Genomic DNA, 26,428 nt, shown 5'->3' with positions numbered 1-26,428 from the left:
GTCTGCAGGCGCCTTAAAGTTCGCTCCTCCGTCTTACTCAGCCCTTTTGCAGGGGCCGGGAAAAGGCGGTGGTTGTCGCTATAATGTGTTAATATTTCTCTGAATCGCAGCAGCGGCTGGTTAGTCTCCGAGCCAGAAGAGCTGGGATGAGGAGCCCGGTGAGTAAGCGCTCGGGCAGCCGCGTCAGCGGCCTCATTACTCGTAAGCCCTGGTGGCCAGGAGCCCAAATGATTCGTTTGGGTGTTGGATCAGTGGCAGTCCGTCGTAGAATACAAGCAGCTAAGGGGGAGATCTCCCCTGCCAAGTAATGTTCACATGCTTTTCGGGAGTCCGTGATGATTATTCTCGAATTGGCGTGGGCGGCAGCAAGCGCTATCGCTACTTCCTCGGCCCGCATTGAATTCGGGGCTCGAAAGGAGAGTCCATCAACGTGCATTTCCTGGTGAACGACAGCGGCCGAGTAAAATCCCGTGGGCGATGGCCCTGCTACGTCTACATAATATACACCGGGTCGGGAGCCGTGTTGTCTCTCAAGAGCCCGAGCCCGCGCTTGTCGTCTGTTTTCATGCATGTCGGTGTCCATGTTACGGGGGAGCGGGGAGACCCAGAGCATATGGCGCCACAGTACTGGGATACGCTCCGCCTCCTCTGGAGTGCAGTCGTGTTGGATGTGTAAGCGGTTTAGCAGGCGGCGCCCAGGAGCCGTCTGCGTGAGCCGCGTGTATTGGTTCACGAGGTGGGCCTCCCGCAGCTCCTGGTAGGAGTTTAGCACCCCCAATGCCTTGAGTTTGGCATTAGAGGTAGCCACCGGGAGATCCAGGGCTCGCTTAGTTGCCTTGCGAATGATATCGTCTATTCGCGCCTCGTCTTGCTTGGCACGGGCCCTTTAAGCCTCAGCCATTTTTTTTTCTTTTTTTGGAACGACAACCGACTTTTCCGCGCCGGTTGAAGTACTTTTAACTGCCTGTCGCAAGTAAAAGCAGTAAAAGTGGTAAGTTTTCATACACATATGAAACAATGAAATGAATGACATCTAGGATCGAAAAGTTACTTCCAAGCCTTCAACCCCCCCCCCCCCCCCCCTTTTTTTTTACCTAAAACAATGCCCATTCACCCTCAAACGATTCATAAGATGTTTGTTTCTTCGTTCCAGCTGAAAACTCAAGTATGGCAGTTCCGTTTCGGCTATAGCGAAGTAGCACAAGTAACAAAATAAAGTAACGCCGCTTTTCTGCAGCATTAAGATTTTAGTTCAGCAATCCTGAACGCAAAAAGCAAAATTACAGCGAAGATCTCTGCACCCATCAAGAAATCGACGCTTTTATTAGCCTTCTCTGACAACGTTCGCCGTCCGGCGCACGCTTTTGTCGATGATTACCGTTCGTTGCGCCGGCAAAACAAAACGCAACATTGCGCATGTCCGGCGGAGCGCATGTGGCTTGCTACGGAGCGCGCGGCTCGTTTCCGACACGCCCCGGCGGCCCGCCCGTGACGACAGCAATGCACGTGACGCTTGTCCGACCACTGAGCGTGCGACCGCACAGCGCGTCGTCCTCCCGCAAAAGCCTAGACGAGCGCCATATTGCTCGCGAGGAGAGGTCGAAGGGCTCTCGTTTTTCGGACCGCCGGCGCGCTGCAGACGCTTCGTCTGAAGGCGATCTTCAAAGACCGGATCTGTCATCGCCGTGAACCGTGATGGAAAACAACGGTAACGCCAACAACGGCGCTCAGCAGGCTGCGGTCCAGCTCGAAGTCGGCGGCCCTATGCGGCCTTTCGACCCGGCATCGCATGACTTGGACCCCGGTTTCAGGCTGACGCGGTTCGCCGATTTGAAAGGATGAGGGTGTAAAGTCCCCCAGGATTCGCAAATTAAACTCCTGGAGGGACTCTTACAACTCGGAAACGGCGACGGGTCATGTCAGCAGCGACAGTATTTTCAAATTCAGGGCATGCCACGTTCAGGTGAGCGCCAAAAGTGGCACGATCTCGATAGTTGCTCGGACGTGGTGCGATGGGCACTCCATCATCTGCTGTTCACACGCCGCTGTGTAGTGCAGCTGTCGTTGAGGTCACGTGGTTGAAGCATCCTTTTGATCATCGCAGGTTCGGGTATCGAATGCAGCTTGACACCGCTTCGGCATGGTGGACTATCTCTGGTCCAGAGCGTTGACTACTTGTACCCGCTCGTCGAAGACCCCTATGTCATGGTGAGCTATTTGTCCACTCTGTCAGCGTTGCTACGAATCGATGTTCACTTCTGTTCTGCTCTGAATTTTCTTTTCATTATGATTTTATTACTTGCTAAACTTCCGCCTAGTCAAGACCGTTTGTAAATTTCAAAAACAAAACTATGACCCGATTGTGTGTTCCGATTATGTTTCGATTGTATTTCTTTGGCTGAACAAATGCATGTTTTGTCCCGTAACGGGTTAGTATTGGACGCGACGCTTTTTAGCGCCAGCAACGCGCATGAGGAGACGGGGGGGGGGGGGGGTAACGACCAACCAGTTGCCTAGCTGCACGCTTACCTGTAGCTCACATCTCCAAGTTCCCCGCGCTAATGGCTGTAGAGAACAGTGGTAAACAGGTATATAGCCTTCTCATCGCTGGTTGATTATTGTGCTACAGTGACATGTTCGTGACGACCCCTTTCAGCATTCCCTGATCAAAATTCTCTTCTGAAGTGACACATTATTAACCCCTTCACCGTTTTGTTATATCAATGAATTTCTTAACAAAACTGCTTATTTCTTTTATTCCTGATTTCGATTATTATTGGAATAAAAAGCATGCATTCGATCTTTAAAAAAATATTTGAAGCAAACACGAAGTCAAATTAACATATTCAAATTCGTTAATACTCACAATACAGAAAACCAACTTACTGCTGGTAATAAGCGATAAATATATTCAAGCAAGTCATCAGGCAAGCGTATAGTGGTCTAACCGGGAACTGCCATAAAAGGAAACCGAGGGGCTTGCATAGGGATGTTGCTGACATCGATCTTCATCCACTGACGTGCACTCGTGAAGTTTTCTTCCGAGCTGTCCTCTCTTTATCGGAAGAACTGATCAGCACGTCATCACTGTCAACCTCGCTGCCTGAAACAATGCACACTTCGGTGTCTGAATCACCATCATGTGGAGAAGATGGCGATAAAGAAAAGCGTCTTTTCCGAGAAGACAGCTCAGCAAAACACGCGTCGCCTCTGCCGGATGCCATTTTTAGAACCCAAGTTGCCATAAGGAAAAAAACGTTTATGCGGTAGAAGAAAACGAAATTAGCAGATCAGTGCTGCCATCTGTCGAGCAAAATGCCATCTAAGCCACACACGAGCGCTGTTCGTCCGAAACACTGAAGGGAAGAACCTGTTCAGCGAGGAGACGAGCTACAGTCGTCCATAACAGTTTGGGGACGGCTTGGCAAGGACGAGCGCTGCTCGTCCGAAACGGTTAAGGGGTTAAGCAGTTAACTGCAAAGACTGAATTCGGCGCTTGATTTTGAATCAACTTCGTTGTGCTGATGCAGCGTCGGTGCATTTGCTTTAGGTGCAGGTTTCAAATATTTGTTTTTGTGTGAAAAATGGATTTAAATTATTTGTTCAAATAAATGCCACTATAAAGAAGTACCGTATTTACTCGCATATAGGTCGACCCCTATACATTGGGCTCGCCGAGAAATAAAAAAAAAATTATTCGAATATAAGTCGACCCATTGAACTAGCACTTTTGCTAGATTTTAACTGACGTAAATTATTCATTTTTAATATATGTGTTATGCGCGACTGCGGCTTCGACATGCATGCCGGAGCTTGTGTTTTGATCACGACCCCTCTATAAACTATAATACACTGGCTATGATGAAGACTGCGACTTCGGGCGCCATCCATGGGCGGCACTGGGAAGCTCCTGTGTTCCTACGTGGCCTCCGCGATCAAGCACACCGTTGCTCGAAGCGGGATCGCAGAGGACATGGCGCGTGCATTTAGAAGGTTATTCCCTCCTGGGTCATGGAAAGTTCGGGTGCGGTGCTTACAAGGATTTATTTTTTTAAACATTTCCTTCGGGAAAACGGGGAGCGGTCCAAACACGGGCGCAGGCCCTTACACGCGTTTATACCGTAGTTCTGAACGTTTTTATTAGACTTGCGAACACTAATTTTTCCTTTATTTTTTATGTGTATTTACTGCGACAATACAAAGCATAGTGCCAGTGTAGCCGGCGCTGCTTGAAACGGCGGGCGTGACAACAGAACTCCATTAGCTTGCTACTTTTGCTCTCTTTGGTCACGAATATAGGTCGAGGTTCTTTGGTCACGAATATAGGTCGATAACTAATTATGGGCAACATTACAGAAAAAAAAGGTCGACCTAAATGCGAGTAAATACAGTAGGGTATCTGGCCTTTATCCAGTAATGCTGGTGGTAGTGTCATACTGCTTTTGCTCTATAACAGCTGCATATTGTGCCTGAATCCTTAGTTTCCTTAGTTCCTATGTTATACCGTGATGTTATACAGCTGTATTGTTGAATTGCAGCAGCAGTGAAAAAGCTGCCAGGTTCTCCGATTCTTCTGTCATAAAATCCCATGCTGACTCATGAGATGCGCTACAGCACAACATTCAAGGCAGACATGTCTTCAGCTGTTCACATAATAAATGTGAGGCGGCTTCTTGGTGCGGTCTCTTGCTGCATTGGTTGTCCCACCTTGCTAGGCTGAAATCCTTCTCACAAGGGAATGAAAAATTATGCAGAAATTCATGAGGGATGTTGCGGTAACTCTCATGATTGACGCCTGAACCACACTATGGTTAAAGCGAGCAATGAGGGAGAGAGGCACATTCTAGTGGAGGACTCTTAATTAGTTTCGATTACCTAGGGTTCTTTAACATGCACTGACATTGCATAGCATGTAGTCATCAGTGCATTTTGCCTGCATTGAAATGTGGCCGTCATCACTTGGATTTGACCCCGCGGTTTCAGGCTCAACAGATGACCTTATAGCTGGCGAAATCACTGTTAGGAACACAAGTGCTCAAAGCATATTAGCTCATGTAGAAATAGTGGAGCTTTGTAATAATGACTGCTCACGAGATCGCTTATTGCTCATGCAGTGACTGCTTGGGTGCAGAGCGAAATGCACATGGTAAAGCAGGGATAGAAACCAGGCATGCAATTCATTCGGAGTCTGGTCGTCACAATGCACTCTGTGCAACTGGGGAGGTATTGTGCCGCCTCTCTTGCATCATTGTAATGATCCGGCCCTGGATGTCCACGTTTTGGTTGTCTCTGGTGAGCTTCCGGTCAGTGAGCCTATGGTGCGGAACAATGCAACGTATGCTCAGGCCGTGACTGAAGGCTTGCTGCAAGTCACCATGGTCATTCTCATATCTTTTCATTGTCACAAAATGCAGGGAGCACACAAGAATTCTCAAATGCTTTTACAACTCCATTATAACTCCATGTTTTATGCTTTTATTTTTACGTAGAGCATTAATATGGAAGCTACAGTTACTTTCTGGGACCATCCTTCTCTTGTACAAGCACATGCTTTATGTCTGATTTTAAAATGGTGGTAATTATCCACTGCTTATAATGCAACACCATTTCTTCAGTGCATGGGAGCACCAAAAGGACATTTGTAGCTGAATTTTTTTTAATCTCCGTTTGTTGTCTCTGGACCACCGCTTTATAAATGTGGTGTCAATGGGGGGTTGGGGGCAGGGTATGTTGTCATCATCAGTGCTGGCTTCACATGTAATAATTGCAGCCGTGCATTCAACTTGCATCTTTGACAGCAGTAGTAGTATGTGGGCTTGTAAGGCAGATTACAATAAAGTAAAATAAAAGTGAGTGTAATAATCTGGACCTGCCAGAACAGGCGCAGATTGTCGCAGCAGTGTTGCTGTCATAGCAAAAATAAGTGTCTGTTTTCGTAGTGTCGTAAAATATGGTTAAATATTTTACGCATTGGTGTGCATACTTGGTGGGGGTCGCTCGGTTATGATGTTGAGCTCCCTCTGCTCACTGTTCGCCAATCTTCTTTCCTCCTCTGCAGGGCAAGATAGCCTGTGCCAGCATCCTCAGCGGGCTGTATGCACACGGTGTGACTGAGTGTGACAATGTGCTCCTAGTGTTGGGAGTGAGCAGTAAGCTGACGGACAAGGAGCGGGATGTGGTGTTGCCTCTGCTGGTGCACGGCTTTCGGGACGCAGCTGCGCTGGCGGGCACCAGCGTGACTGGGGGACAGACGGCCCTCAACCCTTGGCTCATCATAGGAGGCTGCGCAACGAGCTGCTGCCATCCGGCCGAGTTCATCTCGTGAGTGTGCCTCGGTCATAACGAACAGCCACGCAGTTGAATGCACAAGAAGGCTGTTGGCACACAGCGCATGCAAGATGAAGCACGGAATGGCCTCCTTCTGTGCCAATAGTCCTCTTGTTCATTCAGCAGTGCTGACGTTCACTGTACTCCGCCCCGCCGCGGTGGCTCAGTGGTTACAGCGCTCAGCTGCTGACCCGAAAGACGCAGGTTCGATCCTGGCCGCAGCAGCTGAATTTCGATGAAGGCGAAATTCTAGAGGCCCATGTACTGTGCGATGTCGGTGCACGTTGAAGAACCCCAGGTGGTTGAAATTTCCGGAGCCCTTCACTACGGCGTCCCTCATAGCCTGAGTTGCTTTGGGACATTAAACCCCAATAGACCAAACCAAACCAATGTTCACTGCAAACCAACACCAACTGGAATATTCAAGACTTCTTTGTGTTTTTCTCGTCTTTTCACTGGCTTTGAGAGCACCACCATTAATATATAAACCCCCTGTACACAGAGGTGTGAAATTTGAAAGTTGAAAATCAGTCTAGGCATTGTTGCAAATGTTTGGCAAGGGCAGATGTTTAGGCGTTTCTGTATTTTGTAGCATGTACGTTGCAGTAAATTGTGAGACTTTTTTTTTTCATCCTAAACATAATTTACTGTTATTCCAAACCGGACAAGCGATTCTGTTGAAATAAGTGGTTTTTTTTATATGCATATGTTATGTGCATAGTTCGGCACAAAGTGCCTTTAAAGTGTTAAAAGGATCACCAGCTGTAAGGCACTCCGGAGCCTCTAAAACAAAAACTGCAGTCTTTGTGTGGATAAAAGTTGTATATGAAGAACCCAGAAAGAAGAAAAAGGGAGGAAATTTTGCAAGCAAGACTTCAACATTTTTGTTTTTGGAAGAGGCATAAAAAGTGAAACCCTAATTCAGAAGGGCGATTTTTCAGGATATTTGCCCTTTGTTTTGTAAAAATTGAAAGTGTCTTTAGGAAATCAGTGCACAGCATTTCCTCCCCTTAAAGATGAAGAGTTGCTGCAGACCCTCATGAGAATTGGCCAGATTTAGGCACACTACAGTTTCTGATAATCTGTCGATCACACTGGTGAACCTTCTTAAATGACAAAAGTTGTCATGAAAAATTGACGACTACTTACCCTCGGGATATGATGAGTGATCAGTGGTAGCTGGAGCGGGAACACAATACTAACACTGCCACTGGTGAGGCTCCAATAGCTGTTATAGCCTATGAATGATTGAGCGAATTCGTAGCTACCATATTTACTCGCATAATGATCGCACCCCCGAATTTTGTTGGCAAAATTCAGTTTTTTTTATTCCCCGCCTAATGATCACACCCCGAACTTGCCGCGGCAATTGGTCGACGATGTCAAGTCTAACCGACGATGATCGTATTTGCTTATCTGTCTGACAGGTGGCACATGCAGATTACCATCTTGCTCTGTCAGCATTGCAGCGGCAGCCGCCTGTTGGTTCACCTGCGGTCACACGGGAAGTCTAAATGCGGTTATGCTTAACCGTGGATACCACACTTTACTGCGGTTATCTCGAATCATGGTTCGCCGTTGTCGCAAGTCTCGCCACCGTTCTGGGTTGTGGTGCAACGAAGTGACGTGGTGATCCAGCTAAACTTTATTGTTCTCGTAAATAATAAGCCCTGGGATACGGGAACGTCAAAAAGGAATCCTCCTTGAGGATCGCAGGCCTGTACCGAGTTGCTGGTAGGAGTAATAACTGCGATACAAGCTAGTTTTACGTTCGCAGCCGCTTAGCAGCTGCCCAATCTTCATGCATGCCAGCACCGCTGCGAAGGTGTCACTGAAATCAATCGTATATATTTCTTTTAATATGAAACAATGAGGTAGTGAGTAAGGCAGCACCATAAGTAGAACATTCATTACAGCGTTGTAATTCAAAACATTCAACATTCAAAAGCGCCGTCCACTGTGACTTCGATACGAAACAAGTTAGGCCTAGCGACGACTAGAAAGTACAGAGTGCTGTCGTCCGCCGCGCTCGTGGGCGGCACCATTGCGGTAAGCGCGCGGAATCCAGTGCTCCGAGCGTTGCGAACGTGTCACCTACCGATGCGGCAGGGACCGGACATTTTCGGCGGTAAAATGCGTAGCTTGAGCGCCGCGGGACGTTGCTGTTGTACGCTGTTGTATGCTTTTGCCGCGCTATCGGATGAGATCGAAGGCCGCATAAAAGCGCCGTCGCGCAGCACTATACACACTGCCTATTTTGATGCGTTGCTCTTGGAATGTGATTTAGTGCGAAGAAAGTACGTTCTTGAAGTGGGCCAGCCCTTGCGCTTTTCTCCGTACATAACAACGTAAGTCGAGATCGCCAAGATCGGTTCGCGATAACCGCGGGTAGCGCACACGTGTGATAAGGGTTGTCTGCCTGCAACTTGTTTGCGTTTGCGGTGCTCAAAAATTCTTTTTTTTTAAATTTACCCCGCGTAATGATCGCACCCCTAAATTTGCGTCAATTTTTTGAAAAAAAAAGTGCAATCATTATGTGAGTAAATACGGTAAGTAGTAGTGCACTCAGCATCACGGTTTCCGTCGGGGCTTCCAGTTGAAATTTCATCACCCATGTTGGCCTTCACCGGAGGGTGCAGACCAGGGGAGGGTGCCCCTGAGCCCACTACTTTTTATCTTTTTGCTCTGATTCCTCCTGCACCGGTTCAAATGAGGCATTGTGGACTGGACAACGAAATGCGAAACTGGGGGAACTAACCTAATACAGCTAGCACTTCAGAATAGTGAGCACGAGCTTCCTCTGCTGGAATCTGGCGTCTGCCCTTTTGTGAACGCTCGGGTGACCTGCGTGCGTGTTGTCATCCCAGGGCGGACAATGCTGTGGTGGGTGACGTGCTGGTGCTGACCAAGCCCTTGGGCAGTCAGGTGGCGGTGAGCGCCCTCCAGTGGCTGGAGCAGCCGGAACGGTGGAACAGGGTCCGCCTGGTCGTGGGCGAGGACGACGTCCACAAGGCGTGCCACCGGGCCCGCGATTCCATGGCACGTCTGAACCGCACAGGTATACTGTGCTGTTCGAGACTACCACCGTAAAAACACAATTGTAGTCGACCCCCCTCCACCCCTCTTATATCGCATGACAAGAAAGAAAGGCATGCCTGAGCACATTTCAAATTGAATTATTGGTCACTGGATTATTCGTCTACACTTGCGCCATTGTCCTCATTAGTGCTGCCGTCATCGTCGCTGCTGCAGTCCCACAGCACGTTGTTCTAACATCGTCATCCAGCAAAATCCTCCACTTCACAAGCATGTGTAGCACGTCACCGTTCCACGAAATCTCTCACTTCGCAAACAGCCGCACCACGACATCGTGTGGAACAGCTGAAAATTTTCCCTCGCTGCAGCTGCTGCACCTGTATTGCCTGTTCTGAAGCGTCGAACTTGTGGCCCAGTGCAGTTGTGCGTTTCTTCGGCGTAAAAAATGACAGCCACCTTGAATGTAGCCATGAACGAGCGTCGAACGCTTACTGTCCCCGGAGCACGAATGACGATTGGTGAAGCACTGCAATAAAAACTGGTAAAACATGGCCGCAGTACCAAAGAGAAACTCTGTGTGAGCAGCGCCGGCTCTTCCATCAGCTACCAACACTCCCTGCAATTGCTGCCATTCCGAGTGGCAGTGCTGCCACTGTTGGAACAGCAGCCCTTTCATCAACGATCGACACACCCATGAGCGATGAGTTTGCAGTTAAAAGTAAAGAAAAAAAAAAGGAAATACTTCCGAACAAGTGTGCTGAGTAAACAAATGCGATTGGGTTGAGCCATAGAGCAAACATAAAATTGCAATCACTCTGTAGCATCTCTGCTATCACATTTGTCTCGCTTTTATTTATAGTGCCATGCTTTGGTTTCAATTGTAAGTTAACACCCCTCCCTGACGCTTCCAATTTTCAAGTAAAAAAAAAATAGGTCGACTTACAGTTGCGTAAATGCAGTAGTTGTCAGCGAAATGCAGTGAAATAAGCTTTTTTTCGTCCACATCCTCCTTGCGCACACAGCTGGTACTGAAGCATATATCGCATCGCTTGAACATTCCTTCAACTTTTCTGCTTGTTCACCTTTGCTCCGTGTGCAGCTGCGCTCTTGATGCACAAGTACAATGCCCACGGTGCCACGGACGTGCGGGGTGGCGGCCTCCTGGGCCATGCACAGCTGCTGGCCCGGGCACAGAAGAACGATGTCTCCTTCGTCATCCATAACCTGCCAGTGCTGGCCAAGATGGCTGCCGTAGCCAAGGCCTGTGGCTCCACCTTCCAACTGCTGCAGGGTTTTTGCCCCGAGACTTCCGGTGAGTTGCGCACAGCTGCTGAATAACTGCAAGAGGCAGCCAGGGTGGCTTCAGACTGGGTCGAACTCCAGTCCCTTTAGTTACATAAACGGGAGCCGTAGAAAAGGTCTCAGCTTTCTGTCTGCTCCTGACATCTGGAGGGTGAAATAAAAATTTAGATTTGATAGGGCCGATATTGTTCCATCTTGAAGAAGAAGGTTCAGTGCTATTGTTATGGCCGGTGTAACTGGAAATTTTGATTTAGGCCGGCAATGCTTTATTGGAAACGGCCAAAATTGTCAATGTCAAGAACTTGGGAACTTAGTTTATAGTACAACGTTACAGAGAAACTTAGTTTTTGTAACATTACAGGTTTGTAATGAAAAGAAGGTGCTGAAAATTTTGTTGCCTGTTCATATTAGGGCACAAATATTGATTCTTCCTTGTTTTTGCCCATCCTGCCTGGACCATAATATGAGGTCTGCAGTATTATGTATAATAAATTTAAAGGGAGACTCAGGACAGCTTCATCTAATTTTTGTTGTAAAGCTGGTAAAATGGCTGCCCTAAATTACGGTGTGCCCGTCACATGATGTCCATTTCAGTTGTTTGGGTGCAGTTTCAGTTCTTAATAAAGTCCCTGCAAAATTAAGGTGTCGTCTTCACCCACTCTAAACAACTTGACGGGTATAGCTTACAGAATATTGATGCTATGTTGCAAATGTGCTCAGCACTTTAAAGTAACTTAATGTAAGATGTATAGCATTAATACAAAATATGCATAGTCATGCCTTGTTGTAGTCGTGACTCATGAATCATAGTCATTCTGCAACGTAGCATGACTCTGCACTTTAATGCTTTGATATTCTCACACGTAAGTAGTCATAAGTGGCTCTGCTGAATGGTTATATTATGTTACAAATGTGCTGCATTTTAAAAGGATTTCTGGAAACTAAGAGACCACTGGCACCAATGAGACATCTGATTAACAGTGCGGAGTATGCTAGGTCAAGGAAGGTTGGTGACATCGCTGTAAATCTCCATATATCAACTGGTTTTTGCAGTTTATTCAAACTGTAAATGTTATTAAAGCTACTGATTGCATAAAAATGAGGAAGCTTGCATCGTTTTCAAAATGGTACCTTTCCAAAGCTTGCATACTTTTCACATTCGCTGTTCATGGGTATTATTGGCATTTTTTCAAAACTGTCCTCTGGAATCCGCTTTGGAAACTGGTTTTCATGCTTCCAGTGGAGGTTCTTTTTTACAGATGTATTTGTTAGAGAAAGTCGTTCAGAAGACTGTGAAGGAAAATGAGAGGAGTATTCGGGCACTCCAGCTTGGCATTATGAGGAGAGGGAATGGGCGGTAGTTGTCACAGGAAGCACTCCACGCTTCGGCGCTCGAGTCTGGGCACTTACTGTTTCAAGGAGGAGGTTGCAAGGAGGAGAGGCATATTCATTCTGTTAGTAATCTCCTTCATCAGGGGCCTTCATCTTTATAGCCTTGGGGTACTCCAGCAAGTTTCAGAAGGCGCTGAGGGCATTCACATTTATTCACTTCCATTCTTTCCTTGCTGACATACTGTATAGTGCGGAATATAGGTCGAGGTTTTTTCCGAAAAATATTCCCAAACGGTCACCCCTCGACTTATATACCGGCCTTTGCCACAAACTGAATAGTCGTCTGGCAACATGTGCGAGCCGCGGACATTTTGGCATCCGCATAGTTATCGCTTCCATGCTGACGATTCTTTCCTTCCTCTTTGTCAACCGACGCGGCTAAACGCTGACGGCGGTAATCGTTCTTGGCATTGTAACATGTTAATTTCACGACAGCCCGCAAAATGAGTGCCGGTACTCGACATGAGTTCACCGCGGCGTTTAAAAGAAAAGTTATCGAATTCGCCGAAGAGTATGGGAACATGTCCGCCCAGCGACACTTTGGCGTCTCGGAGAAGATGCGGCGGGAGGACGGAGCTTGTTGTCATTCCTGGGGGGCATGACTTCAACACTTCAGCCACTGGACGTCGTGCTGAATAAGCCCTTCAAAGACCGCGTGCGTGAACCCTACAATCAGTGGATGGCGAGCGACAACCCAAATACTCCAATCGGCCGGCTGCGCAGGCCGCCTCTCGCCACTGTGGCCACCTGGGTGGCTCAGGCTTGGCGCTCGCTGCCCGACGATATGGTGGTGCGGGCATTCAAGAAATGTTGCATTAGCAACTCGTTGGACCTATATTCCGCCTCGACCTATATTCCGCATTATACGGTACATGTGAAAAAGGACATGCAGAGTCATCACCCCTCAAGGAAATCTCAAATCCAGTTAATAATTCTGGAATTTAAAAAACAAGAACCGCACAAGTGAAAGGACACAGGAAAGAAGCTGACAGAATGACCGCGAACTTGCAACAGTTTGTTGAAGCAAACATGTCCAGGCGGTGCAAAGTTTGAGAGCCGTCCGGGTATCTGTGTGAGCTGGCATGACGTGCTGAGTAGAATAGGCGCAGTGATGCGGTGGCACGAGAACCATCTTTTTTTAAAAACCACGTCTTTAACAACCACACGTTGGGACACAGCTGAAATTTCTCGTCACCATTTTTTAGCACCGCAACAGTGGTGCTTGCAATTTGATTTTTTTTTTTTTTCGCCACAGGTGGCCTTTTGATCTGTCTCCCCCGAGAGCAGGCAGCAGCCTACTGCAAGGACATCGAGAAACAGGAAGGATACCAGGCATGGATCATCGGCATCGTGGAGAAGGGCTGTCGGACTGCACGCATCATCGACAAGCCTCGAGTGATTGAGGTGCCCTCCAAAGACAGGGAAGGTGAACTCTGGTAGCACACCATTGACGAGGCAAACTGTGCGCCGCGTGCGGTCCCTCGGCACCGCAGCAGCTGTGCCCATTCTCTGCAGCTCAGCACCGTCACCGCTTTCCAGCAGCAGCACAAGTCCAGCATTGATGTTCCTTTCGTCTTGCAAGACGCGATCACCAACTGGGGAACGACCTGCTCTGTGAATCGGTTGTGCATTGCCGAAACCTGTTTGGTGGGGGCAAGCAGCCGACTGGGGAGTTGCCTTCCTCCGACAAGCTGCATCTCGTCATAGTGACGGGGTTGTGCATCTTTTGATGTGTATGGGATGTGCCAACAACGAGGAGTCAGGTATAGCCGTGGCTTTTGTGCGTGGACAGTCCCCTGTGCATTTTTCACGCGCCTCTCCGGCTGCACTGCATTCACTGCCATTTTCATGTGTGTCAGTTTTCTGGGCTTCCGTCTTTCGCAGCACTAAATCCTGCGCTAATCTTGCATTTACAGGCGACCACATGCATTTTGTTGAATAAGCGAAATACCGAAAGGCAAGTAGTTGCTGAATTCGGGCAGAAATTTAACCATATCTCTGACTTCAGTCAGCAGTATGTTTGATTGTAGCTTCCCTGCAAAACTTTGTGATCTGTACATGCTAGGAGCCACAGTTATGCATTGTTTTTTTGGGGGATAAATGTGAAGGTAACGTAAAGGTGTAGTGTAAAGATGTGTAATGCAGACAGTGGTGAACAAATGTTTCCTCGCACATTTGTGGGCAGAGTGTGAGGCCACAAAAAGAGATGGACTTCCAAAGGGAAGTGCCTGACATTGCACTGATTCATTTAGTTTTCCTTTCCACGTGGTTGTATTTGAGCCAAGGAGTGCGTTCCAACAAAAGAAAACTGGCGCACTATTTGTTTTTTTTTTTCCTTTGTGACAGCTAACTGGCCTATTATCAGGTTCGTTAGAGCTGCTTTTAACTGCTTGACAGCCAGTTCAGAGAACTGCACATGCTCTAGTCTGCTTGTTGGCACAACAGTGAAGTTGACGAATCCGCGCATCTACTGAGACTACCGAGCAGCTCTCGGGCAACGAGTTCTTCCAGACTGCCGAGCCGCTGCTTTGGCAACCACTGCTCAAGGTACCTGTCCGCTGCAGCCAAGTCACTGCGGTGCTGGCTGCTGCTACCACCCAACTGTTTGTTTCCAGGACCCACATGTGCTGTGGAGCTGGCAGTGTATAGTGTCAAACTGTGTGTTGGTGAAAGTGGGTTTCAGGCTCCTTGGCCAGATAGTGTGTGCGTGGTGTGGACTTTTCTTTCTCCTTTTAGGATTGTGTTTAGTTTTGGGTTGGTTGTTTGGCTTTCTCTTATGTTTTTATATTGTACTGTTTGTGCCGTGTTTGTCTTGCAGTTCATTATATTTTATTTTCTTTGTGGCTGTACAAAGTTGTCCACTTCTGTGGTGAACAAGCGAGTCATGGTCTGCAAGGCACGGGTGTGGAAGGACCCTATCGCAGTGTTTTGCGTCATCTGCTGCAACACAGAAGCACGCCTTGTCAGTCAAAAGTCAGTCATCGCAAAATGCTTTCTATGCTGGAGCGTTGCTTTAGAGTACTTTTTATCAAGGACTGAATGGTTCTCTTCACTTTTAGCAAAAAGCAAATGGCAGCGAAATATTCACTCTTCCTTAATAAGTAACAGTTTTGTGCAACACAAACTGCCATGGATGCTGTAAAACAAGAACTTTCTTTGGACCTCTAGTATAAACTCAGCATTGTTTAATAGCCTAGAGCCAATGGTTTGTGCAAAGTTCAACCTCAGCGTTGAATTGTACTGTGGGAAGGTGCATTGTGTGTGAAGAAAATGGGTTATTGTTAAAAAATTGGAGGACGCTTAAGCTTCGTCTTTTAAGAGTGAAACGCAGCAGTGTTATCGGGTCCCGGTTGCATCACCTTCTCATTCGCTTGTCATTGTCTTGAGCCGCACAGCAACCTAAGTCTCATGACACAACACACTTTTATACGTCCTCAGCCTGACTTTGTTGTTTGGTATGGTTTAGGTTATGGAGTTTTAACATCCCAAAGCAACTCAGGCTAAGAGAGACTCTCCACACTGGCTTAACGCATGCATGTCCAGTCGCCGCTGCCTGCCCATCTGAAGCCTGAAAAGTTCATGAAGGGTTGCACCCATGCTGCCGCTCACCAGGGCAAAACCATAGTGTTATCACCGAGCTCCGTGTTCAGACCAGTTGACGTCTTAAAAGGTTTTGTCTGTCAGTTCTCCAAATTCAAATCCACTACCCCTTTGCAATGTCAGTGGACGTTAAGGAACCCCCAAGTCGCCAAAATTACCGAAGCCCTCCACTACAGCGTCCCTCATAGCCTGAGTCGCTTTGGAACTTAGAACTTCATGAACCTAAACTTAAAGCGAACACGGTAATAATACCACCTATTGTACCTCAACAGAAGCTATTCTTATTTACTTTCGTCTCTACGACATAGATCGCGATGATTTGCCACACCTTACGGCAATCATTTGAAATGCTTTGTAGAGTAGAACGTGATTATCAGGTCCCGTTTCAAATTTTGCGTACTTATAATTGCTCATGTACGCATCAGTACACAAAGACACTTAATGAAGTAAAAACCATGACGCATTCACTTGGTCCACTTTTATTCAGTTTGAAACCATGAGCCTTCATAGTGTGTTCTGCGTGTGCTCACCTCGCAATCTGAAAGACCTGGTTTTGATTCTTCATATCTCAGCAGGATTTTTTTATTTTGAGGTTCTCGTGTTACGCTGCCAACGCCAGTACCGGCTTTTCTGCGATGTGGGGCCCTTAACGCTATCGTGTTGACTATACCACAAGGAATATTCTCAGTGACTTTACAGACTTCTAATCATTCATTGATAATACTGAACCAAACCATTACGTAAGCAAATCATAAAAGATACTTCCCAGAACGTGCACTCAGTGGTTGTGTAAGATGACACATCATGTCCGGTACTAGTGATGGTGCCTGAGCACCACAGTTCAACAAGTTCTAATGGCCCAGTACCAGAGAACAAAGCAAGCTACGTTCGCTTCATCACAGCGCATGTACAGTAAAACCTCGTTGATATGTTCCCGGTTCGTGCGCTCAAAATCGCGGACATTAAAAATGTCCTTTAGAATTGCATTGTGTTTCTCCCGGTTAACACTTTCACGGATAACACGATTTTCCAACTACTACGTTAAAAAAATTCCGACTAACTGTGGTCGTATAATATGTTTTTTTGAGCAACTGCACATGTGCAAACATGTAAGTGGGCCGAACTTGAGGGTACCCGACACGAAGAGCTAAACTGCAGTGGCAGTCACCCGCCGTGGTGGCTTCTGTGCGGTGCCTAGGTGTAAGTTGGTGAAGCATCACCACAATCACCAACAAAATAAAAATGGCACGCTAGCATTCGAGACAGCCGTTTTTGCGGGGACACGACTTGAAGAGGAGAAATGGTAAGGTTTATTCGCTTTGCATAAGGCAAGTTGGTGAAGCATCCATAACTACAGCGAGCGGGGCGGGTCTGGGAACGCCGCCTAAAAAAACACGCTGCGACAATCAGTCACCGCGATGGCTTCCCTGCAATACTTAGGTGCAAACGGGCGAAGCATCCAATAATGAAGAGATTTTGGTTACTTTTGTCATTGCTGTCGCCGGACCAGATGCGCTACGAATTCTTTCCGCGCCTAAGACAACGCAAACTCTGTCTGAATTCTGCGAGCACTAGAATGTGATCTGTTCCGATCTTGTGCCAAGACGTGCTAATCGACATTTTTGTAAATTGAAATTGTTGATAAATGTCTTTGTACCCCATTCAAGAGCTACATTTTTCAAAATTTGGCAGTTTCGATCATACATTCTCCCGTGTGTTAGGTATTCTCGCAATTTTATTTTTAAAACGACTGTACTGTGCAGGAGTGCTGCTTTGCTGCTGTCCGTAACTGCACATTTGCATGTTCACTCCAGAAATGGACAGCACTGTACAGCACTGCAAGAGATGGCTATTAGTGTGAAAGCACTCATACAATCGTCGGAGTCAAGCAAAAATCTTGCTTGTGTGTCTTGCTTGTGCATCGCTCGTGGCTTTAACTGGGGTGCTATGCGGCAAGAATTTTGCCCGAGGCACCCTAAAATCTGACCTTGGCCAATCTGGACCAAAATCAATGACCAACCATAATTGGGCATGCCTGACACAATGGAGACCTACAAATTTGGCTCGGGTCAATTCCAAAAATTTTGCCCGTGTTACCCTTAAATTTGACCTGGGCCGATACGGACCACCCATGAAAAATTAGTTCACATTTTCTAGATTTGTGACATCTCGTTGCTATGCTGTTGCTTGTGGCATCGCCATTTACTCCACTGCACTTTCACATTTCATGCATCGGTTTAAGCAGAGTTAAACCCCAGCAGATTTTTTGGGTGTAATATAAGGCTTGCTGTGACTCGTGTATAGAGCTGCAAAGTTGCATTTGTCACTCCTACAGAAAATATGAGGCTTTCAAAACACTCATATTTTGCTTTCGTGTACAGCCTGCTCGTTTTCTGAAAACATGAGTTATCAAATATATCAAGAGCTATGTATGTCTGCTTTGCACCTTTTGAGGTTGTTAGTTTGGATTCCACCTGTGGTATGGTTTGGTTGTCGTCTACTTTCTGTGAGCCGCTGCGGTGGCTCAGTGGTTAGAGAGCTCTCGGCTATTGTACTGGAGTTCCCGGGTTCAAACCCGGCCGCGGCGACCGCGTTTCTATGGAGGCGAAATGCAAAGGCGCCCGTGTGCTGTGCGATGCCATTTGCACGTTAAAGATCACCAGGAAGCCGAAATTATTTCGGAGCCGTCCACTATGGCACCCTTTTCTCTCTTTCTTCTTTCACTCCCACATCTCGGTGCCCACCGAGATGTAAGGCAATTGCTGCGCCATGTCCTTTTCTCAAAAACCATTTTTTTTTTTCGAAGAGAATGGCAGGGTGCTAACGTTTTTAAACCGACTACAGGACGTGCGAAAGCGCTTGACGCAACACCACCTCAAACGCAACCACATGAAAAAGACACCGCACGAGCAGCGCGCGTCTATCGCCGCCGCGCGGTTTCTCGCGTCAATCCGGCGCCGCTGGCTCTCGCGCGTCAGGAGCGGGGACTGCGGAGTGCGCCGGTGAAGGGTCCGTTTCTTGGAGCAACAGCGGCGAGCAGACTTCCTCCCTGAGACCGAGAGAGGGAACATGTTGGAAGAGTTAGCGGCCGGTTTACCGGCGGCGCCGCGAGCCCACCCCACTCTCTCCACCCCTCTCGTAGCGCCATTGCGGCTCATACCTCGGGTTTTTCAGCTTTGCTAGTGCAGTAGCGCTTTCGCGCTTAAAAAGTAGCCGTGTTGATGATTTCGGTGCACAGGTACACGGCAGTACGTGCAGGATTCTGGTAGCCACCAGAACTTCCGCGGTCTTCCCGAGTTCTTCTTCCATGACTCCTTTACTGTGGCCCATTCTCTCTAGCGTATGCGCAGAATGGTTTCATTTTTGGCGACAGTTATAGAACTTGCAGTTGGACAAGAAAAAATTGGTCGTCCGAAGCCGGAATGCACGCGAGCTTTGCCTCTCTTAAATTAGCTGAGGTTTAGCTCTGGTTAAACCGGGCAAGTCGCGTAAGCAAGCAGCAACTGTTTTGCCCGAGGCGAACGCGAGTATTTATTCCCCGTTTCCATCCCGCTTCCTCTCTCCACATTCCGACACATGCGTCGAGAGCGCGCGACTAGGCAGCGGCGTCGGCGCAGCGATGCTCCTGCCGCCTGGTAGAGCGCATCAGAAACTGTTGCTATGGCAACGGCGCGCCATCTGTTTGACCTCGGCTACTGCCGGGAGCTGCGCGACGACTCGAAACCTGGCGGAGTATTGCTTACGCAATAAAAATCGGCAATGCCTTAGCTCGATTATGCCGGTATATACGTAGGGAAAGCCAAGCCGCCTCAACTTTGGTTGCGGCGCACGCGAGCTCTCTTTTTCAATCCTCCGACATGTTACCAGGCATGCGACACAGCTGGCGAAGTGAGTAGAGGCGAGCGCTACGGCGAGGCGCGCGGGGTGACGTCATACCAAACGGCGGCGAGGCGCGCGATGTGATGTCATGCCAGATGGCGTGGTAGCTTCGGCGGTTGCTAGGCAACGGCTCAAGGTCGGTCTCTGTGCCTGCTCGGAGTACCGCCACAGCGAAATAGCAAGTTCGTGGCCAATGTAGCTTTCGCTACAAAATCCTCCTCCCCTCGGTGGCTCAGTGGTGCCTCGGTGGCCAAGTACCCAGGTTCAACCCAAGTGGGCGCGGCCGCGTTTCGATGGAGGCGGAACACAAAAGGCGTCCATGTGCTGTGCGATGTCCGTATACGTTAAATGTCCCCATGTGATCTAGTTTATCCGAAGCCCCGAGAAGCATGATTTAGACCGCAACTTTCTTTTGGCAGCAACGCTTGCCGACTGTTAGCTTTGGAATATTCGGAGCTTGAGCCTGATAATAAACGGTCGTCGGGCAGACAGGATGCTGCATAATACTGATGCACAAACCGCTTGATGAAACACATAATGCAGGACTCTTCAGGATGTCGGTTGTCTAAATTTAGCGAAAAACTTGGATTGCCTTGAGCCACATGTGTGGTGGTAAATCCTGCATGATAAATTTCGGCTCTGTGTTCGGGCAGTGGTCCGTGTGCAACATAGTGCTTCAGCCGTGGGTACCTCGATGTGCGCGCCCTCGCGGGGTGGTCATTCTTTGAATGGGTCAACGACGCCTTTCCGAGCGGCGGCGTTGCCCACGCTTCACTAATCTTCAGTGCTACAGGTATGAAAAGACGCGCGCATGGCGTTTTTTGGGCAAAATGCCTGGGTGTTGTGTGCCCCAATGCACGAGCCACGCGCGAAGTGACTGGAAAATGTTCGGATTTCCGAGAAGCCAAACTACTTCTGACTTGCAAAGATCAAGCGTGACAAGTGGCAGCCGACGGATTGGTCGTGTTTGTGCAGCGTAAGTAATGCCATTTTTGTATTTGTCAAGTTGGCCATTCATTTTCGTGCTTTTGCCCGCGGCATATTCTGCATACATTCTTGATCTCTTGCTTATACTATATGTGCGCTTACAACTGGTTGAATTTCTGGACTACGTTAATGCTTTGCTGCAGGTATTCTGTACAGGTTGCGGTGTGCGTAAGGATGTACACACTGTGCCATCCGCCTCACCAACGCTTTGTGCACGTTTGTTTTGCTTACAGTGAAAATGGTATGTTCGTGATGCAGTGGCATGTAGAGAGAGCTTGAAGCTTGCTCTTAGAGCGCAGCTCTCAGGCGCCCGTTCTTCCGCGTCGTAGTCTTCGGCGTGGACGTAGCCGGTTGTCCAAGTAGCTGAGCGAAACGCCACTTGCCTGCAGCGGTGCATAGCTGCGCTCAAATTTCGTGTTACCGTCTATCGTAATCGCGTCTGTCATTTTTTTTTCTTCCTATCGATGCAGTGCGATTCCGGGAACTTCAGTTGGTTTTGGGCTACTTTATAGCGTGGCGAATGATGTGTGACGATGAATTGATGGTTATTTGGTCGTTTAACTGCAGAAATTTCTTGAGGACAATGGCCGATTTAGGTAGAATAGAAGACTTGTCCGCAGGCCCCGAGAACTATGTGCACAACGTGAGGCAAAGAACGAAGGCATGTGACGGAAAAAAAAAAGAGCTGAGCTGAGTGCGGTCGTTTCAGTTGCTGTTTTGAGCGCATGGATGGTGTTACAGAGTGCCACTTTCATTTTTTTAAATGACTGCTTAGTCCACCGCCCGTGCTCCGCCTGTAAATCTAGCCTACATACTGAGGACTTATATTTTTTACTCTTGTTATGCTCAGCTAGCATATTGTCATGTGTGGAAGCAAAGCACAGTCCCCCCCCCCCCCCCCCACCTCGTAACAAAACTATTGACCAAACTTGTGCTCTACCTGAAGTAACGGGGCAAACGGCGGAGCTGGCGAGTGCCGTCGCTGGCAGGCGAACGGTATGGCATGGGGCCGTAGCGCCGCAGTCTGAGCGCGCCTGGTTTATCGCTCCTCTGCGAGCCGTCGGCGAACAGGCGTGTGGCCATGACAAAGCTTAATAGCAAGAGCGCAGTAGTCGCGCGAACTGAAGAGAAGTGCACAGACCGTCCGGCCGCATTCGACAACAGGTGACCCGCCACGGTGGCTCAGTGGTTACAGCTGGCCCGAAAGACGCGGGTTCGATCCCGGTCGCGGCGGCCGAATTTCGATGGAGGCGAAATTCTAGAGGCCCGTGTACTGTGCGATGTCAGTGCACGTTAAAGAACCCCAGGTGGTCGAAATTTCCGGAGCCCTTTAGTACGGCGTCCCTCATTCGCACTTTTCAGCAACGGTGGCGCCCCCACGCGGTTCTTTTCCGAAGCGGTCTACCGGTGATCGGCGTTCGCAGTGCAGGCAGCTACACTTCGCGCAATGGATGTGCCGGCGCGAAAAGTGTGAAGCGATCGTTTGTGTAGTGTCCCCCGGTGCAAAAATCGTGCCGGGTGAGATGAACTGAGCCTGTGCAGTTCCTCTAGGTACAAAAAATTGAAAGCCCGTTGAAGCTTGGAGCTGTAGATCGGAAATAAAGTGAGTGATTCAAATTCGATGGTCGTGTACTGTGAGAAATCTAGAAAGATTTCTTCTGGCGTTATCTCGGTGAGCTAGCCGCCACAGCGTGACTGGTTACGGCGCTCCTCGGTCCGGAGTTTCATGACTTCAATCAAGGATCTTAGCCCTCTGCGACCACGGCTGACAGCCGGCACCGTGTCGTCGCTACAGATTACCGAGTACTCTCACGACATGGCGTCAAGAATAAAAAAAAAAACACAAGCCGGTTAGAGAGTTTGCATATATTCGTTTTAAAGGTGTGGTTTGAATGTGAACAGTTGATGTTCTGACCGTGGTGCTCATGAAACATTTAAACGTAGCGGACCCCTGTGCACAGTAATGTTTTGCGAAACGTTCTGTATTTTTCGCTCGTTAGCATGGTCACGAGTTCTGCAAATAGGGCGACGTTAAAGCACTAGATTAGTGCCGGTCGTGGCTGATTACTGTAATTTACAATATGCAGTCCCCACGTGTCAGCAGGGCTCAATTATTTCTGAAAAACATTTTGTTCACTAGACTGTCCGCGTCCGATACACAAAGCCCAGAGGAGCAACGTGTGCGACCGGCGCATAAAATTTATCTGCACACACCCCAGAACGATATCCTAATAGAGTAAGCGTACGGAATTTCATTGCATATCCGGCGATACTGAAAGATACTGTACTGTCCGCGCCTATAGTTAGTGCGCCGCAAAGCGCAAAATTTCAGCTTTTTTTACATTACAGCCAGCGGACTGCATACCCGAAATTGCGGTACTTTGAAGCCAATTACTTAGCCATTAATGTTACAAAGTTTTAGCGCAAGTTAATGCAACAGAGGATCGAAAAGAGGATCATGAAAGTGCTTCCTTAGTCCCCTACCTTCCTTTGCGTTGTATGGTTTCAAGCTGTTAACGGATCATATGGCTGACATTGAAAGGTGTATCATTCCCTACGGCGCACCTCTGCATTTGTTCAGCGAGCGGCAGAATCGCTTCGACAAACGCCACAGGGTCGGGAGCTGCATGCTCCTTCATACGCACGCGCTTTCGTGGTACCTCCATCACCGCTCCGTTCTCCATGACGGCGACGCCGCCGCGCCACCTATAGGCGCTGAAAAGTGCGATTGCTTCGGGACGTTAAACCCCAATAAACCTAAACCAATAGACAACAAGTATACTGCATAGTTCGCGGCATTATCACCGATCAGTCAAACTTGGAAGATATATTTATGTCGTAAAAACCTTGACTGTAGCGAAAGTTTGAGATACTTATTTAGTAACCATGTTCCTTCCAATCCAGCTACCTACCGCTACTCAAATCGAGAGCACTGCTTAAGGCAAAAAGTCCTATAGCTTAGTGATTTTATGATTGGCTGTCTTCGGGGCTACGTGGAACGATTACACAGGTGTTACTACAGAGACAGGAAAGTCACATGTCGCAGCTGCACGCTTCGTCAGATCGTTGCATCCGGTCTAGGAAATGGGCCGCTTCCTGCTTCTGTAGTGCTCAGGGGCTGTTGCTTCCGCTATAGTAGGATACAACTTAAAAAAACAGCAGTTGCTAACACTGGGCTGCGGTCCGCGGCGTTCTGTATTACTCCGCTGGCCAATCGCAACAGTAAAATAAATCAGCCTTTCAATGTTTCACTATATCAAACAATCCACGTATAAAAATTATAGAGCTCATAATCTTTTTCTTGTTATAAGCTTCTTGTTTAGGTAAGAAGAAACGTTTAACCAGCGGACTACTTTTTCGTCGTGGAGGAATTCTGTGCGCAGAGGCTGAATGTGGGCGGAGCTGGCCTGCAGACTTAAGTTGTAACCGACTATAGAACTGATAAGCTGGGAAGTGGCTTAACCGCACTTGTCTTCCAGACAGACTAAAGGCCCGTTCACACTTGCGAGTCGCAGAGGTCGCGCGACTGTTTTGGTCGAAAAGCGACAGTCGCAAACGGTCGCCCTGGTCGAAAAGCGACAGTCGCGGGCCAGTCGCTCGCTGCTCGATTTTTCAGCCTTGCGACTGCGAGTCGCAAACCGCTGAACCAATCAGCAAGCGAGCCAAGCTTCCGGCAACGACATCGCTCGCGGGCGCGCCGGGCGACGACGTGCGCTGATACCAGAGGGCTGCCCTAGTCGTCGCTAAGTATCGATGCCGCAGCTGAGGGCGCTTCGGATCCTGGAGAGCGCTAGTAATTAAGATGCAGCTTTCGTCACCGCTTTATTGTGGACCTCGTATCATAATAATATCAAGACATGCTCGCCTTCAGCAGCGGGCCTAGCAGACAACAGTCGAGCCGCATGAAGCAGCAAAGGGGCTATGGGAAGAAATTTGCTTGTGTCGCAGTTATCCTTTCTACCAGCAACCCGGTAGTGGCCAGCGATCTTCAAAAATGATTCATTTTTTTTTACATTCCTGTACCCAAGGGCTTGGTATGAACGCGAACAAGCAATATTGGCGCATTTTTCTGACGCCGGCGGCCGGCATACTGCAGGCTGGTAGGACGGCCCTGCAGAGAAGCGCGCCTCTGTCATCATGACGCTTGTACAACCGCGGTGCGCATCAAAACCGTCACGACAACCTAATCTTCGCTTGGGTAGTTGTAGTACATTGCGAATAGCAGTTTAGACGACCGAGCGCGAGTACAGGAGGCGCGGTCAAAACAGACGAAACTCTCGAAGACGCGCGAAGAACGTCATTCCCGAGAGTTTTCGCTTCAAACGAGAATCTAACGAGAAAGCGACCCGCTGGTCGCGCTTGCAAGTGTGAACAACGGTGTTGTCGAGCTGCTGCTTGGTCGCAAGCGACTGCGAGTCGCACGCCCTTTGCGACTCGCAAGTGTGAATGAGCCTTAAATCAGGCATTTAGACGCGACCTTCGAAGATCGTGGCCACAAAGGACTTCTCAAAAACTGACAGCGGTGGCCAGTTTCTACCATTTTGCCTGTGTTCGCAAGAAGTGGCCGGATTCTTTTCGAATAAAGAAAACAGGTTTATTTTAAGACTTAAGGATACAAGAATGAAATAACTGGATTATTGATACGTAGGAGGTTCGGCGGATCTGCAGAGTTGGGAGGGCCTCGCCGACGCGTCTCGTATCGTCGGCGCCTCTCAGTCATCATCTCTTCCCAAGCTGCAGCGGTGGGGCTTTTATAGCCTGAGGAACGGTGGCCCCTCAGAACTGGCCAATCCAAAGGCAGCACTCGTCGGCAGTCCGAAAGGACCAACCAGCGATCGCGCGGCCAACCGCTTCAAATTTTGCCGCGCGCGGTGGCGTCCGGGAGAGGAGGAAACGGCGCCTCGCTGTCTGGCCTCTTGCGACAAGTCCAGGCGTGTTGCTTGAAGATGCTTCTCCTTAGGACTCCGCTGCCGTAAGGCGCAGCATCGTGGCTTGTCAAGGGGGACGCTCGTAGGAGAAAGTTAGGATGCGGGGCGCCTCGTGGTCGCTGAGCAGGAGCGTTAAATGTCGTGTGCTGGCGTGTTGGGACCGCGTGGCTCGTAAGAAATGTGAATGCTGACACCTGAAACTGAAGCGGTTTCCTGAAACTAAGACCTCCTCACGAGAGGGAAAAAAGAGAGCCGCGTACCATCTGTCTCATATGATATATATCTTAAGTCCACCGGTGGTCTGTCTCAATCAATTTTCTCTGTTAAAAAGCAGCATAAAACTCGGATAATGTGCCATCAAACGAAAAAAAAATATCAGAGGTTTAGCGCTTGTTAAGCCTAGTGATACGAGCGAAAGCTCTGTTAAACATAGTTATGCATGGTTTGGCGCCGGACTCGGTCTGGCGCGCGCCTCACCCTTGGCGGGACTGAGCGACCGAGCGCCAGCGACTAGTCACGTGGTATGACGTCACTCGCCACACCTCCGCTCCGCCGGAATAGCTGTTGTCGCTCGCACCCCTGTCTGATTGCAGCCCCACCTTGGACCCCTGCACACGAATCAGACCCAGGCAATGAGGCGGCACACGAGCTAGCCTCAGCTCTCTACTTCCGGGTAACCCACCCCACTGTCGGGGACTGGATGAGCGCGCGCAAACCTACACTGAAATCGTCGAGCACTATAGAGTTGGAAGAAGGTCTCTGCCACCACCGGACCGAACTTTAAGCAACAGAAAGGCTGTCGCTTGGCGACGCCTGCAAGCTGGGAATTTCCCAAATCCAGTCTGGTTGTTCCTCACGCGAATAGAAGATAGACCTGATGATAAATGTAAAATCTGTGGAGAAAGGGGCACTCTTGATGATATAATCTGGCAATGTCCAGACTCCCCAGGAGTCAGGAAGAACATTAAATGTAGAGA

The 26,428-nt window shown here is 48.6% G+C and overlaps 1 protein-coding gene across 1 annotated transcript; it reads left to right on the top strand.

Annotated features, from left to right (window-relative positions):
• Positions 1-1,539: 1,539 nt before the first annotated feature.
• Sps1 (inactive selenide, water dikinase) lies at positions 1,540-17,318 on the top strand. Its single transcript, XM_089551792.1, has 6 exons — positions 1,540-1,963; positions 2,105-2,208; positions 6,059-6,321; positions 9,195-9,385; positions 10,463-10,675; positions 13,313-17,318. The coding sequence occupies exons 1-6, from the start codon at positions 1,696-1,698 to the stop codon at positions 13,495-13,497; spliced, it is 1,224 nt and encodes a 407-aa protein (XP_089407918.1). The 5' UTR covers positions 1,540-1,695; the 3' UTR covers positions 13,498-17,318.
• Positions 17,319-26,428: the final 9,110 nt, after the last annotated feature.

Source organism: Amblyomma mixtum, chromosome 7 (assembly GCF_055824585.1).
Source record: "Amblyomma mixtum isolate Tamu chromosome 7, ASM5582458v1, whole genome shotgun sequence".
NCBI lineage: Eukaryota > Metazoa > Arthropoda > Arachnida > Ixodida > Ixodidae > Amblyomma > Amblyomma mixtum.
The sequence above is the reverse complement of the archived record's forward strand: the minus strand, read 5'-3'. Positions and strand labels throughout refer to the sequence as shown.